The sequence below is a fragment of the Poecile atricapillus genome, chromosome 1, assembly GCF_030490865.1.
Source record: "Poecile atricapillus isolate bPoeAtr1 chromosome 1, bPoeAtr1.hap1, whole genome shotgun sequence".
NCBI lineage: Eukaryota > Metazoa > Chordata > Aves > Passeriformes > Paridae > Poecile > Poecile atricapillus.
The window spans coordinates 165086370-165107981 of NC_081249.1; the positions used below are offsets into that span (position 1 = coordinate 165086370).

The 21612-nt window shown below is 40.5% G+C and overlaps 1 protein-coding gene across 2 annotated transcripts in view; it reads right to left on the minus strand.

Annotated features, from left to right (window-relative positions):
- Window positions 1-8820: 8820 nt before the first annotated feature.
- CCDC88C (coiled-coil domain containing 88C) overlaps window positions 8821-21612 on the minus strand; it is a 95268-nt gene continuing 82476 nt past the window's right edge. Inside the window, exons 24-31 of one of the 2 annotated variants that reach the window (XM_058840331.1) lie at window positions 21043-21132; window positions 20019-20260; window positions 15905-16087; window positions 15474-15542; window positions 14621-14689; window positions 13494-13795; window positions 12319-12534; window positions 8821-11138 (exon numbers count right to left, since the gene is read on the minus strand). In XM_058840331.1, the coding sequence (XP_058696314.1) occupies window positions 10122-11138; window positions 12319-12534; window positions 13494-13795; window positions 14621-14689; window positions 15474-15542; window positions 15905-16087; window positions 20019-20260; window positions 21043-21132 (2188 nt within the window). In that variant the 3' untranslated portion in view covers window positions 8821-10121. The remainder of the gene's footprint in view (window positions 11139-12318; window positions 12535-13493; window positions 13796-14620; window positions 14690-15473; window positions 15543-15904; window positions 16088-20018; window positions 20261-21042; window positions 21133-21612) is intronic. The other variant, XM_058840340.1, reaches the window with a different exon arrangement.

The following is a 21612-nucleotide window of genomic DNA, read 5'->3' on the forward strand; positions in this document are numbered from 1 at the left end:
AGAGCCATGTGTTGCCACCTCCATCACACACACTCAGCCACTGCATGTTGGCCACATTAATTCTTCTCAAAATGAAAAGGAATAACATTTTTGGTAGCCTTTTATCTTCACGAATTATACAGTAGCTATTAAAGCTGACAAACAGCTATTACTCACTGCAAGTAGCAATTCTAGCTTTTTGCTCACTTTGGTCAAATAATTTTAAAGTGTGTGATGATTAAGTAACTATTGAAATTAGTCTCTCTTGGCTAACATATGTCAAAACCAGAAGCAATAAGATTGAAAAAGAATGGAGCTAAACTGGTGTTATGAATGTCACAGATGCCGTGGAAATGCAGCAGGAAGGAGGCCATTGAGACCATCTCCTTACCCATTGAGGAAAGCTAGACTAGCTCCTCTAGAACTTATGATTCTCGTAAATTGCCATTAAGGAAGATTCTGCCTCATCTCTTGCAATGTCTCCATTCCATGACTAGTGTTATTCTTAAGAAGCTTGCACTAATATAAAAATCATTACCCTCCATGTTTCCAATTAATTTATCTTTTTATTGCCCTTCTGTGAATGTACATGAAAACAGACTATTGCTACCTTTCTCAATATTGATCATTTAAATGTCTGAGGATTAAGCATGCTGTTCCTCTTAGATTTTTGCAGCAACTCCACTTTTCCAGTGTTTTTGTAGATCATGTTTTCCAAGTCTCTGTTCACTCTGTTCACAGTGGTCTCACTTCCAGTCATCAGTGTCGTTCTAATTGGGAACGGCGGAAAGAACAACACGGACTCTCAAAGGAGTCAGAACAGGAGAGAATCTCTAGTTTATTGTTTACAGCTATGTTATATAGACTAGTTCGTGAAGAGTACAGAAAGGAAACTCTTATTGGTTAGTATAGTGCTACATTACCATCATTGGTCAGTGGGGTTCACCACCCCCTGACCTTCTCCTGTAAGGAAAACACGGGAACAGACAAACAGCACCTGCAGGCTGTTTTGTGTCTTTGAGGATTGTTTTGAATCCTCCCATGAATTTCCCAGGCTAGCTTCTCAGGCAGGCCTGTCAGGCCATGGGCCTACAGCCTGCTCCAAAGCTAGCATCCACACATCAGCAACCCTCCTTAAGCATATTCCAGCAGAGGCCCTTTCTGGCAGTGTTGGCATTGATTCCAAGTACGTGATCTATGCTTTGCCTATGAGGGTCAACTTTCCTATGAAATTTGATTGAAACCCTTTCAAGCACTCATTTTGGTGAGGAAAAGAGGAAAACAAGTAAATTCTCTATTTTGTAGTGATAAGCCACAGACACATTCCCATTTTGTATAGCTGAGTAATGAGAACTTGCTAATGTTCTTGCTGGTACCACCCTGGAGTCCCTGCAGGGTCAGCTCTTACACTGTCCAGAGGGGTGGCTGTGCAAAAAAAGGCTTTACTTGTATGAGAGGTTTCACTGCAGCCAGGCATCTTGCTTTATCTAGCTGATTTCCTCCTATCTTCCTTTGTTTCTGCTCTTATCCCCATCTGCACTGCACCATGTGTTATTTTTAACCCTTCACACAAGTTAGAAGGGCAACAGGTTTTTCACAGGGACGTGTTACCAGCAGGAAATTCTCTCTGTCCTCGCTATGCTGGTGTTTTTCAAGCCCCTTCAAAATTTAAATCCAAAATCACTCAAAATGTCCTATTTTTGCCCACCTCAGTAGAGGGAGGAACCTGGAAGGGCAGCAAGGACTCAATAAGCTAGATAGGAACAGCAAGCCATCCCCACAGGGTTGGGGTTTTTTGCCAGGTAACATATGCCTCTCTAATTCCTTCCTGAGGCAGGAAACATGTTTCATTTACACTGAAAATGCAATTTAACAATCTTTCCCACCTAGACTGCAAATATCCAACACAGAGACCTCACTTTGCACACTAGAAATGGGCTTCATGTCGGTGAACTTGGCAACCAAGTAATACCAAGTATGGTGGCTACATGTGGATTACCACTCGTCATCTGCAGAGGATCATGGACCTGTAGAGGATCAGCTGGCCTGTCCTAGAGTGCTCTGTGGTACAGCTGCAAGCACCCAGTTCTCCCCTTTCCCTAGAAAGGCAGAAAGGCCTCACTCTTACAGAGGAGTGAAGAGTGAGATGATATGAGCATCACACAGCTATCCAGGAGCTCTGCCCGTTTCTTTTGACAACACTGAATAGCGCAGTCGTGGACACAAAGGAAATGGAGAATGTAGAAATTTCTATGCCAAGCCTATGAGAATGAATAAAAAAGTTTTTTCAAAATCTCGGTGTCAAGGGTAGTGAAATTATTGGTAGCCATTACATCTACTCCAGAACCCAGACTAAAATACCTCTGCTCTTGTTATCTACAGAACAGAGGCATTAATTCTTTCCCCAGTTATGGTGCCCCTAGAGACACAGGCTTTGGTTGCAAGGACCCATGGATGATTGTGGGTGTGTTGGTATACTATAAATGTATTCATGAACTTCCATTCAACTATGGAAAAGAAGGCTGATCACAGGTAAGTGGAGTTCATCAAGAGGGACAGCCATGTGAACCTGACCTCCTGTGTTGCTCCTCTTCCCCCTGGTAGCAGAGACTTGTTTGAGAAGAGCTGTAGTTATAAGGTAGTCCATACACCAGTGCCCAAATGCAGTGAGGAAGATGGGGCCTCAATGCCTTTGAACCAATACTTCAAGGACAAAATAGTTCCCAGTCTTCTATCAAAGTATGAATGTTCATAGTTCTCAGATAATGGTGTTTGCCGTAAAACATTGCTACAGCCATCATACTAAAAACAATAGACAGGGGTCACTGAGTTCACTTTTTGCTTCTCACATTCAGTTTTAGATTCCCTTCTAAGTATATTTTCCTTTTCCAAATAAACCCTGTTAAACAGATATAATTTGAGAGTTTAACATGGGAAGGGAACATTTCTTCTGATTTTAGTTACAAAAATTCATGTGGATGAAATTTGATACAATAAAGTCTTGTTGGTATCTATTTTCATTCATTTGCCTGATTATGTAAGAATAGAACAAGCACATGCTCATATAGGGCAGGGTGGGAATTCAAGATCTGCCAAATGGGATTCTGTTACCATTGATATGGCTGGTTAAATAAACAAGGAAAAGGATCTGTGTTCACAGGAGCTAAATGCAGGTAATAGAACTAGGCTTCAGGAATTCCAAGTTTTTTTCAATTAAAGAAGCCAAAATAAGCAAGGAAGGAAATTCTAAAACAATGACAATGATGTGGAAACTTGTACTGTTGAAAATACTGAAGACTAAATAGAAACAATACTGCCTCAATATGCAAAAAGTGATATGGATGTTCTTAAATGCATCATCCTATGAGTATTTTTAAGTTTTAGCTAGTTCCTATAGAGAATAAAGATAATACTCTGGGCTGAAGAGCAGAAAGATGTCTAGTGCTGGCAAGGAGAAGTCACAAAGGAAGGAAAGTTGCTGAAGGTGAAATGGGCTTGACCAGACTGTAGTAGCTGATGGCACTATCTGAGCTGAAGGACAGGATCTGGCAAGAAGGCTTCTTCAAACACCTCATGCAAAGAATTTTCTACCAGCACACCATGTGGTTGTTGTTGGAAGGAGTTTCAAGAACACACCAAAACACTAAAAATAAACTGTTCCCCATCAAACATACATAATAAACCCATCTCCTTTAAGCCTCAACTATCCAGGAGCAAGATGCTACTGTGTGGAAACACAAGAAAAAACAGCAATAGCAGAGACCCTCTTGCCAGTGAAGCTGCATTCTGGAGTGTACACAATGGTTCCCTCACTGGATACTGTTTTAAACCTGTAGTGCTCTGAGCTAAAACTACTCTGCATGGAGAAGGAACAACTGTATCAGAAAGCTGGGAGGTATGATGGAAACAGAGTACATAAACTGTACATGCTTACATGATGCTGTCAATACAGCTTCCTAAAGCATTCTAGCCCTTTACATCATTTACTGAAGGACCAAAAAAGCTGTGAGCAAGCTCAAGAGACTGAGCTAATTGAATGTTACCAATTTTAGCTTAATTTTAGTTAAATCCCAACTAAATTGATACAAGGTCTATCCCATACAGTTTGTGCCTACCTGTTTTCTCCATCTGCCTTTCCACAGAATCATAGAATACACTGGACTGGAAGAGACTCATAAGGATTATTGAGTCCAACACCCTGCTCCTTGCAGGACTATCTAACAGTCACATGACTATGAGCATCATCCAGATGCTCCTTGAACTCTGACAGGCTTTTACTCTCCAGTGAACAAGCAGTCCTTGTTCAGAGGATTGCAGGTGTAAAAAACGTTCCCAAGATTTTTCTGTCACATAAATTTCCCTGGTCTGCATGATTTCTTCTATTTTCACTTATAAATAGCCATAAGTGTCTTACAGAGGCACTCAAACTGATTGGGAGTTTTCCATCCTGTAGAAGACTGAGATACTGCAGCGGAACATCCCCAGCAGCTCTAAGACACTCTTATCTGTGGATTAAGTATTTTGTGGGCTCACAGTACACACAAATGTAAGTCCCAGTTTTGCATAGCTAGAGAAAAAAAAATCTCTTGCAAAGGTGCAAGGAAGGAATTTTTCATGGGTTTAACAACAATGGGATAATTTTGGTCAGAAATACTTAAAATGGCAAGGGAACATAGACTTCTAAATCCCATAATCTTCAAAATACCTTGCCAAATGGTAAAACAATCACAGTAGTAACCCTATGAAACACTCACCTCAGTTCTTCAGATATACTTTCCCAAATCTTGAAGAAAACTCCCTATTCCCTCAAATGCAAGTCTCTAGAGATGCTTTAGCAGTCCACTGGCAAGTTGTGCTTATCCATCTGGAATATCCTTCTCAAACTCTCATGTTCTTCTTAGTGTGTTCCCAAACACAAACTGCTTTTCTTGCCATTAGTGCACCATGCACTTCCAGACCACTCAACAACTGCAAAAAGTGAGGTGATCTTTGACTTGTAAATTTCAGGGTGTTTTACGTGGAGAAGGTGCTCACTGTTCCAAATGTGGAATCCAAAGACAGCCAGCATGTGATGTTGCAGAGGAAGCAGGAGGCTCTTACACTTTTATCTGATGAAGCAGAGGCTGTTTAGCTCTCCTATGAACCCTCTTACATCATAAAACCATTATATCACTATGATATTTATTAATCTATTAAATTTCACAAGAGCCTAGTGCAATCTCACCAACAGCTTCATTTTCCCTTTCCTAAGTACTCTCTCCTTTAGCAGTTTCAGATCACACCATAGGGTGACAATCACTGCAGAGGGAGCTGGGCTGCTTTTGTTTCCCCTTTTGCAATTAAGCTTGTCACAGGCTGGTGTCAATGCTCAGATCTGCTGCTCTTTTTCATTCTGGTATGCAACACATACATCACAGACTTTGGCATGTTCTCACCATCAGAGCTACATAATCCTCAGTTATGATAATCTTTGGATAAAAATGTTCAAGTATTTTAACTAGAGCTGATTAGAACATCTGGGAATGATGAGATGACAGTTTCCATGGCATTCTGTGTTTTGTTTTGGACATGTTTTACATTCCTAGTTTCTATGGAATAACCACATTTTTATTGTCCTGTTCTCAGGAGAAAACCAGTTTTGATTCCCTACTGTAACATCCTAACCCCAGACAGGAGTCAGTAAATAAACTGTGTCTTCCGTGTTTCAACTGAGAGAAGCACAAGTTTTCTTCCACTGGGGCTCCTTACTCATCCATGTTACTCTTTAATGGGATTCTTCACAATCCTTCTAATCTGAACTAACCTCAGCTTTCTGTCACACTTCACCAACTCACATTTCTGTCTTTAGGACACAGGTTAGCCTTTTAAGGACTTTCCTATTGGAGAAGCTATTGAACAGCAGCCATCTATTTTCTACTGTTCTCTTCATACTTTTGAAAAAAATCTTGTAACTGGAAAAACACCATTTAGTTTTGCAAAACTTGCCATAGTGTCTTCCAGTAACTTTAAACTCCTGTCAGTACTCTCTTAAATCATATTTTTTTTCACCCTTTTCCAGCTGATGCCATTCTCTCCTAGTTCATATGGCAGCTGCTAGCACCAGCTTTCATGAAAGACCTTGATGGCCCAGTCTAATTCTCCAGTCTAGCAACCCTTCACAACAATAACTTCATTTGTTTTTTCCAGTAACTGAATTATTTCACTCTGCACTGTTACATCAGGTTAATTCTGCCCAGTACTGGCAATTTGCAGAAATATTCACAAATTTTCCACCTTGTCTTGAACAATCACATGATTGTGATGGGCAGAGAAGCAAATTTTAAGATGAATTTTTTTTTTTTTTTTTGTGAAATCTACAGCTGATTCCACACTCCACGGCCCCCATCATCTAAAAATGCAAAACCATAATGAAATGCTCTCTGGACACCTGAGTTGATGTTTAACCAGAAAAAAAAAAAAAAAAAAAAAAAAGAAAAAGAAATTGTGGTGTTCCTTGTACATCAATTTAATATTCAGGCTGTAATACTTTCACATGAACTAGCAATTTCTTGGTAAATGTCTTCTATGTTTTGTCTTAAAAGTAATTTACCTGTGGCTGAGCTAATATGTCCCCAAATTCTTGGACAATGAGAAATAATTTCCAACCGCATGCTGATGCGGTTTTCCTAAGCTGAGTGCTAGTTATTTTTACAATGTCCTTAACACTTAGAACTTCCCTCATTATAGAAAGAAAAAAAATAAATTCTATTTTTTCAAATTCTTCTTCGGGTGGTTTTAAGTTCTGAACTCAATTAACTGAAATCAGAAAAGGTCTGCTCATTTCACAATCAGGTCCCAAGTTTGAGAACAGCAGAAGACTAACGGGAAAAAGGTTTCTGTGACACACAGTCTCTGTAAAGGACCTCAGATTTCTTGCTAAGGATTTATCACTGCAGAGCACGCAGCCCCCACAGCAGCCATTTATTTTACTTCAAACACACACCATCATATGTTTCCTTGGGTCAAACAGCTTCACTGACCTCAGAGTCTGAGCACACTGCAGGCAGCGGGTGTTGCCAAAGTCACAGCCCTTCGGCTTTCTTGGAAAACTATTGGCAACTTAGCCGCCTGCTCGGGATGGATCCCCTTCAGAAACCCGTCCTTTAATAGAAAACTCCTTCTAGAGAATTAATGAGCCACCGAACGGCTTGGAGCGTTGACTCCAGAACCATTCGCAGCACCACTTAGCACATAATTAGTAACCTTCAGAGAACACGCCCTTTCCTCCAGCCAGGAAATATCAGCATCCTACAGCCCGAGCAGAGCTGGGAGAAGGCAGAGTGCCGAAGCCTGCGGCTCCTGGAGATCCCTTTTCCCCAGTGTCCAGGGGGCAGCGGCAGCCTCAGCCAGCTCGCTGAGCCCCTCCCGCACAAGCTGCGAATTGAAACAGCTGCTCTTTCACCTTCACTGCTTGGAAGGCATCGTGAAAGGGTCGGGCAGCTCTGCGCCGTCCTTTACCCTCACAGGAACACCCCTCCCCACAGCTCCCGCCACCTCACGGCACCTCCACCTGCACAAATCTGGGAGGATTTGCTGATCCCTGTCTCTCCAAACACAATTGCTTTCTCCCCCTCAGGCACCCGAATGCCTGTTCCATGCTGCTGCTGCCTCTGGGCGCCTCAGGCAGACCAAGCGCGGCAGGCGGAGCTGAGGGCAGGCCTTTCCCGCCCAGCCCGCTCCGTGCCCCAGGCACGGCGGGAGCGCGGCCCGGGGGGCACCGCGCCTGCCAGGCCGGAGCTGAGAGCCCCCATGAACGGAGCACACGGCAAAATAACCGCGCCTGCCAGGCCGGAGCTGAGAGCCCCCATGAACGGAGCAGATCCCAAAATAACCGCGCCTGCCAGGCCGGAGCTGAGAGCCCCCATGAACGGAGCAGACCCCAAAATAACCGCGCCTGCCAGGCCGGAGCTGAGAGCCCCCATGAACGGAGCAGACCCCAAAATAACCGCGCCTGCCAGGGCAGGCACCTGCTCCAAAACCTTCCTCAACAGCCCCAGAAAGGCCGGAGCGGCACAGACTGTGTGCTTCAAGAGCTGTTCCATGGTATAACCTCTGTATTTAGAATTATCCCACAACCGAATGGTACTACAGATGTATTTAGGACTTTTTTTAATTCAAACTCACTAAAACTGAGAAGGTAAGTAATCGTAAATAACTCAGAAACTGACAGCTAAGGTGTGCCACTGGGCAGGCATTTATAGCAAAAGCAGATCTACAGTAACTAACAAGTTTAAGTTAAAAGTTGTAAGATTGCTTCCTCAGCAGCCCAGCCTGCACATGTCCTCCAAAAATCCACTTTAAGATAAAATTTCTGGAAGAAGAATTTCAGTTTACTACGAACATCCATTATGTTCTAAAATTGCCATATAGCACCCATAATTTTAAATTTGTTGCAAAACTATAGTTTCAATTAAAATAGTAGAGAAGGCAGAAAGGTTTTTTTCGCCATTCTCTCCATGTTGAAAGATGAATAATTTCTTACTTTATTAAGGCGTCCTGAGAATTAAGTTCAAAATAGATTATACAAGATACAAGCTCGGTCAAAATTGACAGCATGTTTCCCCTTTTCTGAAGTGGTTGGAGAAGCATAAAAATCTAATGGTCCAATTATAGAGTGAACTGTAAGTCACTTATTTTTCATTTTCAATCCTCCCGTAGTTTTCAGTAAGAAGGTTACAATTAAACAAAAAGACTTCTGGTACACCTTCTATGTTATAAAAACAAATACAACCTCACCACACAGACACAAATATTAAGGCTCTAAAGAGCTGTTATAGACAGATCTCCAGCCCTGCAAATCACATTTTTGGGGGTTTTTATTTTTCCAAGGACAAAAAGAACAATATCAATCTATTTTATTTTAATCTTTATTATAAACAATTCTGTAGTTTTCAGAATGGGATTGCTACATATTAGATAACAAAAACATCATCAAATGAATCAGTTTTATCTTTTACTAAATTAAATCAGAATCAGCAAAACAAGTATTTTTTCTAAGGATTTAGTCTATTGCAAGAAGAACACCTTTACAAACATGGAATTAAAGATACACATTTGATCATATATACATAAGCAGCTGATGACACTCTGGACAGAAACATACAAGAAACCTCTTTGCACATAAATAGATTTTTTTAAAAGTATATTTCTTTCCCATGTGTACAAAATTATTTTGCTTTCTATACTGAGAAAAGTTCTTGGAGACAAACAAGGATTTCTAAGAGACAAAAGGCCACACAGGATGTGGGCTGTCACGCACACAAGGATGTAATAATACAATTTACACTGCATTCTTATACAGTACTTGAGCTTCTTATATACATACTTACAAGACACTTTTGTACATGAGATGCCACCCTTGCAATTGAAATGGCATCTCCCCTGAAAGGCTGCATTAGTTCCAGTGTTTGTATAAAAGATAAAGCAAGTTTCAAAAGGCAGCACCACTCTGCAGAGTCAAGCATCCACTGAGCTGCAGCTGTAGTGAAGGCAGTGGGGTAATTATGCTGGCTTCTGTGTTTACACAGTCCAAATGGGAAAGGTCGAGATGTGACCCTTGAAGTCTATACAATACCTTCTAGAAGTTGTGTCTGTGGCTAGAAAAATATTACACCAGATCCATGGCTAAAGCCATGCACTTTTGCTCTTCATCTCTATGCTACTTAAGTCACATATTTGGTTCTGTCTTTGGGGGAGAAGATCGGCTTTTCAGTATGGTAATTTATGAATGGTGGGGCTGAATTTAGCACACACAGGACCTGTGAAACTTTTCTTTAATGCATGCAAAAAGGGTGCATAGTGCAGCAATGACAGAGGACCCTGCTAAACTGCTGGACTGTGGAGTGCTCAGAACCTGTGAGAATCAGGTGCTAAGATTGCTGTGAGATTAGGTCAGGCTTCCACTTTGTTTTAGGCACAACAGTGTCAGAAGGACTGGGGTTTTGCTCCTTGATTCTCTTAATCGCACTGTCCAAGTAGGAAACAGTACCCAGAGAATGCTCAGAGCAGCTTGCAGGTGATGCCTTTTAAGACCTGACAGTGTCTAGATAAATGGTACCTGGACATCAGCCATACCAAACACCTATTACAGCTACACCTGTGGGTTACACACAGCCATACTCATACCAAACTGTCTGCTGATCCCCCTGGGGGTCAGGAGACCCAGGAGTGCTGTTGGAACTGCTTCCTCTCACAGGCTCCTCTACAGCCCCAGAGCTGCTTTCTGACATCTTACCCTGGCACTTGGTAATCAGGGCATCACCCTGGCCTTGCCCTGGGGAAGTATTTCCCTCAGTGCTGGTGCAAACAGCTCTGGCAGAGGCCACCGTGGCCACCTCCTCAGTACGAGGTGCTGACCTGGGTTTGACTTTTGAGGGAGTATGGGATGCTGATGAGCATCCATAGTGTTGTCCAGGGTTCACACGCTCTTGCTGCTGGACATTCAGAGTGCTGGTGGATGCAGTGGGTGAGGCAGAGAACTGATGGAAGGAGAGTGGCCTCTCATCTTTTGGTGGGATCAGGGAAAGGCGCCTTGCATCGAGCTGCCGACAGCGGGAATCGACACCTTGCATGGAACCTGCCACCTTTGCAGACTGTGGCCTCTCTCTTAAGGGTGCCTGGGAGCTCGTTGGCACAGAAGCCCTGGTGCTCTGACAGACAGTGTCCTTGCCCCCATGTAGCTCTGCTCCTGACTTCTGAGGGCTCTCCTGCCTGTAGGCCTCTGGGCCAGCAGCCCTGAGAAGGTCTGCAGAGGCCAAGCTAAATGCCCTGCTCAGTGAAGTACTCCTCCTACTCAAGGTTCCAGGCTGCTGGGGCTGTGCCATCTGCCGCACCCCGCTGGCAGACTGGTGCTGTGGTGTGTGGGGAAACTTAAGGGACCCTTGGGGGTTTGCCAGAGCATCAGGTTCAACTTGTCTGAGGTTTGGCTTCATGTAATTGTCAGGCTTAGCCGTTCTTCCTTCTTCACCAGCCACGGCCATCTTCACAGTTGGAGCAACAAGACTAGTGGGCATCTTGGAAGCCTCATTTCTGGATGGCTGAAGCAAGTTCCCAGTAGCTGAAGGCTCATTTGCTTTCCTAAAATAATCGCTGAGCAAGTCATCTCTGTTAGTGGAGGTGTCCTGGTGTGAGAAAATATGCACGTCACATTAATGACAACATATTTTGTTTAAAGAACATGCAGAACTCTGTATTCACAAAATCTTCACTTAATTTAATCCAAACACAATCATAGACATTACATAGTGGAAACAGAAGAGATGAATGTTTAAAATGGGTATAAATCCAATTCAAGAAATAATGTGCTTATTGTAATTAGATTGTGACAGCCTTGTTTGCCAGGTTAATTGTCATAATTTTTAAATAATTTTGATTGCAACCTGGACAGCAGCTCTTTTGCTTCCTTTCAGCCACTGTCACTTTAACATCTATGTATTGATGCCATTAGTATCAGCAGATATCAATCATGTCTGTCATATTCAGTTCATCTGGATAACTCTCTACTGTAATTTCAGGAATGTAACAGAAGTCAATACCTTGGGGAGATGTGCTAGCATTACAAAAAAGTTTAATTCTTTCTCCACTGATTCCCTTCACCTCTCCCACTCAATATGCTATGTACATTCAAAGCTGCGTGTACAATACAATGAAACGTACAAAAAAATTGTTAGAAAAATTGTTTGCCTACAATGAACTTGCAAATTTTAAGTCAGACAATTAACCTGGCAGTAAAAGAAAATACACAATGAGTATTTCATAGGGATGATCCATGCAATCCAAAAATGGCAATGTTTGATCAGCTGCCATTGTACTATTAGTAAAAGGCATGCTCAGAACAGTTAAGGGACGTGCTGTCATTACAAACAACATGCTGAAAAAGCTCATGAAATTTACTTCTTAACTCTTCTGTAGGGAGCATGTTTAAAACTTAATATACTTATTTCACTAGTGTTCCAAATATTTCTTCCAGTCAAAAAACCCGTTTTCCATTAGCAAACAACATCAATGGTAATAGTGCAGTGTGAAAATTTCTAAGCTCAACTAAGTGTTAAAGTGTTAAGGTTACTTTTAACTTTGTTTAAACAGCTATTATGCACATCAACATTACAGAATGCCAAGTCCTCTGAAAACACACATGTATGAACATATACTGCAAATACTTTATGAGCAATCAATGCAAGTGATCTGCCAGCCTTAAAAGTAACAACTAGGAGTTATAGTATGCTTCTATAGGTATTAATATGCTAGCAAAAGCTGTGGTAAGTCAGGAGCTGTTGCCTTCATAGTAAGAACAACGGATACCCTGGGGATATAGAATGAAGCAGATCTCCTATTTCCCCTGCCTGTTCTGTGCCTCACGATGTCGGGATATGAAACACTGAGGACCGATTCGAGTGACTGCGAATGTTCCTGATGAATGGAAGAACATGGGAAGTACCAAGGGGGATAGAGTGCATCAGCTTCTAACAGAAATTGGTGTAATGAAATCATTTCACTCTCATTTAAACTGCGCCGATGCTGAAAAGGAACAGGATGACAGAAAGAATGAAAATGGACATGGTCAGGTAGTTACAGACACACAAAAGTAATAATTTTAAACATCTCTAAAAGCTAAGAATTGTATTTAGGGTAATGAGGGAGTAGGAGGCATATTTAAACATTACTGTGAAAATTCAAGGACCAGAATTCACTGATGCCATGAAATGGCACAGCTCTGCTAATTTTGATACTTTTACCAAGGCATTCATAAAACAGAAATTTCTGTTCACTTACACTGTCAAACACTTAACTGTTTTTAAGATATTAACCTGTTCCATAGTGCACTGCCTCACTATTGTACAGCATGTCTGAGCAGTGAAAGATAAATGCTATCTTGAAAACAAACATTTAGTTCCTGAAAAAAGCACTTCAATGAGCAACATATTCTTGCAGTCATTGAACCAATAGGGCAGTATCAGTCAATACACAAACATGGTGAATGTATCAAAAACTTCCTTTTGCAAGAAAAATACTCAAATGCACCGATATTTTCAGATCATGAGATGGTTTTATGAACTGCATATTTTGCACTTCAATTGAAAACTCTCCTAGGTTTCATTCATTACTGCACAGACACACACACAAAAAATTACACAGAAAACTTCCCAGTTTATAAATAAAAATACCTGGAGCTGAGAACTGATGATACAAAACCTTGACCACAGTCATTCGCTAGCAAAGAAACCCCAGCAGTCCAATACACAGTACTTGCAGTGAATTATCTGACTCGCCATAGCTGATAAACCAAAATAAATTAGCAGAGTGCTACAGAAAAGCTAATTTTACCTTAGTTATTGAAATTGTATAATTTGTTTTGCAAGATTTGATAGTACACACATATATGAAAAAGGATCATCTTGTTTATGCCTTCACCTCCTAAATCAGCTGTGAACAGTTTTTTGACATCTGAAGTGGACTATCTAGCTCTATTTACTTACACTTGGTAGAGACAGCCTGTTGCTCTCTTCCAAGAACTCTTCCAAAGTTACCATCTCACTGCCAGGTGAGGCAGACCGCTGCCTGCCTGTGTGAGACTGAGATGGATTGCTCTTCTGAGGTATATCACAGGACATCAAACCATTCCTGTGGGAGCAGGACTCATGCCTGCTGCCAGTGCTTAAGAAAGCAGCAGCAGAGTGAAGGGAATGTGTGTCTCGGAGCAATACTGGTGCCTCTCTGCTTGGCACCATATCTTCACTGCTGAGGCTCTCAGTTCTACCATGGATATGGTCTAAGGAACCTGAGGAGAAGCATAAATACCATTAATGACACTGCTCTGACATAATTTCGGTAGATTTCACACTCAGGCAGTAACTTTATCATCCAGGGCCATTTCACACAGACTGGGCAGCATTGTTTACCCTCCTTTTTTCTCCTACAGAGCTCAAAGCAATCAGAGCTTTGAAAAATCAGGACAACTAAATATCTTACAGCAATATAAATATCTTAAACAAATATAAAGCAAATATCTTAAACAAACACAACTACTTGACCAAAGAATAAAAATAGCACTGGGAGCTAATAAACCTTATATTACTAAGATAATATTGAGCTGCCTCTTTACAACCTGTGTGTCATTGAAAGATCTCCCCATCTTGGCTGCGTGACCTGAGAGCTAGAACCTGCCAGTGGGAAAGCAGAAAGCGGATTCTTCCACTTTATCCTCTGGATATCTTCCAGTTCTGTTGGCATCCTTCAAGGATGCACGACCTGCAAAAGCAAATCTCCAGAGCCCACCGATTCCATACACAAGCTGTGTGCGGAGTAAGAACCAGAGATGTCTTAGAGAGTCTAAGAGTGGCCTGATATTTCCCACAATAAGATGCCAGTCAGACTGAAGCAAAATTCGACTGTCTGCCTTATAAGCCACCCCTTGCCAGAATCAATCTTAGAAAAGCACTTCTTGCCAGCAGTTTTGATTCCCAAGACAGTCATGTCCAGATTGCATAATCACTACCATTTCAAAACAAGTCTTCAAAATTAATTGGAAGGAAAATGGCATTTTACACACAGTTTCACGGAATTTCACTTCCTGTTTATCATAGCTCAGCTGTAAAAGCTTTACCTTTCAAATTGAGAGGTGAACTGCTGCTGGAAGCGTTCCTACTGCTCTCTAAACTGTTTGGCCTGGACACTGAAAAACACAAATCAAGCATTGAACAAACAGGTCTGAAGTTCCTCTGATTCTCTTAAAGACTTGGCTACAGCCTCCCTTCTGAAAATAGGACCTGTGCAACTATGTCACTTTGAAAACATTAACAACATAACACACACAGGATGCCAAAATCTGTACATAGCAGAAAACATCTTCATTTTTCAAGCTGTTTAGGATTCATCTTGTTTATCTCATTTTTTGCACAAAGAAATATGTTCTGGGTTTTTACAGTAACTGTAAAGTAATGCAGATACTGAAAAAGCTCAACAATTAGTTGCTGTCTCTTTTTCAGTTTTCTTTGGAAGGAGCTGGTAGCCACTTGTAAATTAAGCATTCCGCGATGTCTAAGCAGGGAGCGCTGCTGCTTCAACAGTGTTCCCACTGTGCATCCACAAGCCCCACACCAAATTTCTCTTACTGCTGATTCACTCCCTTAAGGAAGGAATTAAACATTCTCCAAAAAAATCAGCAACAAATCTGTTGCTGTGTGGACATACATTAAACGGTCTATTGGTACAGGAAGGCAACTTGCCTCAAAATCAGCATTATTTTGGCAAAACAAATTTTGGCAAAACATTCATTAAAAGCTTCAGTAGAAAACCAGAAGCAGTTAGAATCCCATTCCCAAAATGGTGCTGCGTTAGTATACCTCATTCTGTTACAATAAGGTAACTAAAACACTCCAGGACGGTTCGTGTGGATGCAATGAAACAAGTCTTAATGCAGATGTTTAGAGCAGGCTGCACACAGGCTACAAGCTTACCGTGCCGTCTGGTGCTTGCAAACTCAACCTCCGGGGACTGTTCACATAGATTATCTTCTGAATTATAGCCTGGAAAACAACATAAAATTTAAAAGGCCAATTGAACACAGAAAGGTTAATCCTTCAGGTCAATCTCCATGTATTCTAGCAGTGTAGAAGACTGAGGTGGTCAAGAGGGTTTTATAGACTCATCTTCTAAACACTGGGCAGGGAACCACTGAAGAACTGACACTCAAATGTGCTCTGTCAAGTTGATGACATTACAAGAGTGAGTAAACCCTGCATCTCATCAATTAAACCATTCAGCAGATAAAGTAGGAGTGAAAATATTAGTGCTCTGGTTTTGTACTTGAATGCCACTAGCAACACTGCAGGAGCTATAAAGCAGCCTGCCTGGCACTACCAGCTGGTGTATCAAAGGCACCACACACCTTTTGGCCTGCTCTGGAGCCGGGAAATGGGGGTGGAAGTGTGCATGTGAATAGCTGAGGTTGAGTAAGTCCTGGGACCCATTTCCACACAGCTTGGTTTTGTTGCAGAGTCTGCTGAGATTTCAACATTATCATTGCTGCCTCCATGATGGGAATTCCTTTTTTGCTTTAGGTCCATTAGCACTGGTAGGAAGAGAGGCAAATGAATAAGACTCAATGAAAAATAGCATTAAGGGATTTGTATTTATCTGCCCATACAAACATGACAAACAGGCACAAAGAAACTGCACAACAGAGGCGCTAGTTTGGCAAGCTTTTCCATAAACAGTGCAGTAGTGGATAGGAAATTTCTGCCACCAGCTTGTCAATCATGTGTGCTCTCTGTAACGTGTGGGAGTGACAAGGGCTGCTTAGTGCTGGTGGGAGGGTTGATATTATACATGCAACAATTACTGTGAAAGGAGGAAGAAAAGGAGCAAAGACATGAATCCAGAAAAGATAAGTGAGGTGTGAAATTCCCATAACATTATTCCTCATAGGTGCATTTTATAAGAACTTACTTCAGTTATAAAACAGAATAGGGAAAGAGTGACAGTAGTCATGCTCTTACTCAAAGAAAAATAATACTGATTTGAAAATTATCTTTCATGATCTGTGCACTAAGCTAACTCCTTTCAGGTTTATATCTTTGCTGTGGTAAGAGCTCAGTCTTTACAAGGTTGAAACTTTGCTCTTAAGATGTCCTGGTACAATGATTTTTAAGTGGAGTTCCTGGGATCTCTGCAGGAGAACAACAAAAACTGTCTGCTAGAATATTACTTGGGTTAAGAATCTGAAAAATTCTTTTCTGCTGATGAAGCAGGTTAATTAATTTATTGTAATGTCAATGTAGTGCTTTAAGGCGCATATAGAACAAAATTTAAAGAATTTACTGCAGAAAACACACTTAATGAGATGCAAAGTTCTAGATTCTACATATTTCTATGGAATATTTGATTAAGTAACAGAAACTAAATGTTGAAAATGCGGCAGAGTGCAGCAGTTGAAATAAACAACTTGCAGAGACAATGGACAGACAGTTCAAAGCGCAGAGCAGCTGTGAAGTTGTGTTAGAGAAATGGACCAATGTGCTGTCATCTTAGGTGGCCCCTGGAATCTGACTTCATTCAGGAACAATGTTTTCTCCCTAGGGTCTGCATGGGCTCCACAGACTGGGCCAGCAGTTGCTCTTAGAATTGAAACTTATGTCATGCCTGCAGGGGCAACTACTGACTAAAGCTTCACATGCAAATCTGTTTTTCTAATTGACTTCATGATACACTTAACACCTTCCATGGATGCCAAAAATATTAATTGCCCTGGAGACTAACATTCTCCACAGATCCCCAAATGGGCAACAAAAAACCAGGCTGTTTTGCCAGAGTCCCTGGTTGTGCCACTGGGGACAGTTCTGAGAGTGAGAAGGGAAAGGAGATCTTCTGGCCTCTCTGCTGAGCCCCCAGGTAGCACACTGCCTGTTCTGCATCCAGTTCTCTGACAGGGTGGGGACTGGACATGCACATTCATTTCTGAAGCCACCAGGTCATGACTATTAGGCAACAAGAATTCTGGGCAATGGATTAATGAAGCTTATTCCCAGTCTTTAGAGAACAAATCTACATTCTTCTTCCAAAAAAATCTGTTGAAACTGAAGCAGAGGAAATTGAAATGTCAGCTCTATTCAAGATGAGTTTTCTTAAATGGAAGTACAAAACCTTGCTAAATATCAGGTTTGAACGTGAGCATCAAGACACTTAGCTGAGAATAATTTTTCCAGTAGCTTCTATTCTATATTTAAAGCTAGACTTTTTAAAAGCAGAAAAGGGTGTTCAAAATCCTGCCTTTTTTAATCGTTTAGTAGCAAAGGCTATTGGAAAAAATCTCTGGAGTTTGAGACTGTATTTGTATTTTAGTAGGCCTACCACACTGTAGGAAGCATAGCAACAGCAAATCAGTTTGAAACTTTAACTGGACACAATGCAAGTACATGATTGCAAGAAAATATTGAAGCGAATAGCAACTTCACTTACTTACAACATGCACCACAGCCAATATACATACGCAAACTGTATGCCATGAGGTCCCCTAAAGTGTGCTGCATTGAAGAAATGATCCACAGTGTGCAATAGTGATTCATCTTCTACAGGAAAACTTAAGTCCACATTCACTAATCTTTGCTTGTATTTAGAGTATTGTATAGACATGTTGAGTGTTTCTATTAATGTGCATGTTCTTTTATGGCATGTGGGATTTTTTTTTATTTTTTATTTTTTTTAATATTTGTCAGAAATAAATTAAGATAAATACTACAGAGAAGGTGTTAGAAAACTCCCAGTTCCGGGAAAGAAAGAGTTTCATTAGGAGAGGATGGGATGTCGGAAGAAGACCAGAACCGGAGCCGATTAGAGAAAGACTGATGATTCGATGGAGACTTAGGAGACTTTTCTTTATCCTTGCTTTTGCTTCTCATAAAGGCAATCTTTCTGCGCTGTGCAGCTAAATTGTTATCACCCAGGTATCCCAAAAAGAAGAAGAAGAAGAAAAAAGTAAAAAAAAGGCCTTATTCATAAACTTAAAATGTCTTAACACAGATTAAAGACTACACAACTGGTAAAAACAGAAAAGGCTAAACAATGACCAACACCTATAACGGAGGACTGATGAATGTATAGCTAAACACAGCTGATCTGACTCAGATTAAGGCATAGATTAACACATACACACAGTATTTAAGCAAGTCCACTAAGAAATTACTGTTAGATCATTCAAAACATTTTTGCTTTACAATATAAAATTAAATTGATGTACATGTTACTCAGAGATAACACACAAATTTCCTAGAGAAAATCTTCTAGGCTTTAATACTGGTGAGCCTCATCTCCACATAAATGTGTTTCATGTAACATCAAAATGAATGAAGCTCCATAGACTTTTTGTTGTCTCTGGAATTCTACAAGGGCCTTCTTCTGTGGCAACCCAAGCCCAACTTCCCATGTTGAATTTACGATGCATGTTAAACACCCAGAACCATATGGATGATCTAATTCCATAAAACATCTATTTGTACTTTAAGTGAATAAATGACCTCAAAGAATTAGGATAGAGAAATCAAACCAAAACCTTCAGACAAGACAGGTACTTGCAGTATTTCAAACAAGAGTTCTTTTCTTAGCTGCTCCCCTCCTGTTTCCCACCCCCCACAGCTGGAAGACAAGAATTATTCAAGTATCAATTTCAAAATTGCTTCTTGGAAAGTATTCCTGGAGTATAACAATCTATATATAGAAGCTGACAAAAAAAATCTCAATAGAGCAAACAGACCTTAGGATGTTTATATTACCTTTAATAAGGATGAACAGTATTTATTTTGAGGAACTTCCTTTTAAAATTCCCATAATTAGGACCACCTAATTTACTGTATAAACTAACTTAACAGAAAATCATTCCATCTTCCTTATATATCCTTAGTGTTAAAAAAAATAATTATATCATTTTACATGAAAAAATTCCTAATTTAATTCTAAATCAAAACATGGTTGACCTCCAAAATCACCAGATTATGATAAAATGGTTATTTACAATAAATGGTTTATTTGTTCTGCACGTGCACCACCTGCTGGCAGTGGCTGTCAGCCAGCTCATACCCCTCAAAGAGCCTGAACCACACACTATTCCATGATCCAACTTTAAACTGCTTTGCTGCAAAACCCCAGTAAATGAAGTATTAGAATCAACTTATTCAGTAACATGCAATACATCTGGGGCAAACAGAAGCTGAAGGGAGAAGTAGTAGATAAAAGGAAGAAAGTAAACAAAACCCGGTAACTTCTAGAGTTTACTCAAATTTCTAGTTTAGGGTTTTATGCAGACTAAAAATTTTATTGTACTAAAAAAAACCACAAAAAACCACAAAACCAAACAACTAAAATAAAAGCAAAATTAAAAAAACCCAAAACAAACAAACAAACGAAAAAAGAGGACACAAAATATAACGTGATTGGCCATTAACATATCCTATATATTAATTATTTTTTTAAAAAATTCAGCTCATGGGTTTAGGCTTGGTATTCCTTACCTTTGTTTGAAGAACCCCCAGGGTTCTCTCTTTCTTCCACAGGGTTTGACCCTTGAGAGGTGTTATCCTGAGCCTCGTGTTGATGTTTCAATTTTTGGGAGGCAGATGGAGAGTTTACCGTCTCTGGGGATTCAGAATGCCATGTGGAGCTTTCTGCTGCTGGTTTCAATCGCTCCCTAGGAGTCTCCTTTTTTGGCTTGATTAATTTGACTAAGGCTCTGGCTCCAATCCAGGGGTTTTTCCTGATAAAGCAGGTTTTGTGAATGGAATTCAGAAAATGCTACAAGAAATACTCCCCATAGAACTTTACAGCTGTGCTGAAGTCATCAAGCCATCCTATCTCATTATTTGTTTACTGCCAAGAATGTGTTCAAAAAACGCACCATGAATTTCACAGCACTTGAAATCCATTTCTCCTCTAAAGTCAAAATTACTTTTACAGAAATATTTCTTCAGCATGAAAAATGTGAGAAAGACAACTGTTCCCTCTGCTAGAAATCTAAACTACACATATGGACCATATAAGACATTCTTACAGTGTGAAAAACTCCACTACAGGAACAGACTGAGGAGGAAAGAAACAAAAGTTGCTTTTAAGCCTCTTTGCTAAGGTTACCAGTCAGAATGATGTATGGTGGAATTAACTTGGCTCTTTTTTGTTGTTCTTAATATAATTTTTAGGTCCCTTCTCTCCAACAGACTGGTTATCTCTTGCTTTGAAAAAGCAGCTCTGAAAGTTCCTAGTGCTGCTTAGTCACCATACTGGGAGCAAAGTGGTTCTTTCCCAATTAATTTTGGGAGTTTCAGATTCTTGTATTAATACAGAGGGCCCCAAATGAGGCCCTATGCTCTATGTTAACACAACCTGCTGCTTCAGGGAATATCTTGCAGAGTGAGAGGGAACAGACAAGTGGAGATGATGTTACTCTTACTTCAGACGAAATTTCTGTTATCCCCAATTATGGAAAGCCCTTTCTTGCCCTCACCAATCTGTAGAGCAGAGCTAAACCCATGTGGAACTTACTTTTTTGGAGCAGGATCATAGAATTTGTACTGATCCATTATCTTCTCTTCAAGTTTTTCCTTATGTCTTCTTAAGGCATTCAATTTATCACTGTGAGGGGGAAAAGCATATTCTGAGTCATCTGTGTGAAATTAAGTATAATCAAAAAACTGAAGACCAAAAGCCACCAAGAGAAGAAAGAGACTGAAATATCTTATTATCCTGAACCTTCAGGATTCACAGTGTTTGGCGAGGTCAAATGCAAAAGCCTACCAACCATGCTGATGGGTGATTTTTGTGCAATAAAGCATGAAAGGTGAAAGAACAACAGTAGATGGTGATGCAAGATTACTAATTAGTATCTCAGGCAGCATTTGTTTGGTGGATGTTATGACTAACTAAATTTTTTTACTGTTTATTTTGTTAACCTGTACAGTGGAAGTTGGCAAATCTTATTTTTATTCAAGTAGTAAGGCAAATGAACTTCCGTCATAGAACAGTCAGACAACCAGGATAAACAAATTAGAGTACATCTGAACTGTATTCAGCCTATTTCAGCAAACATTTTCTAACACTTCAACCATATAGCAG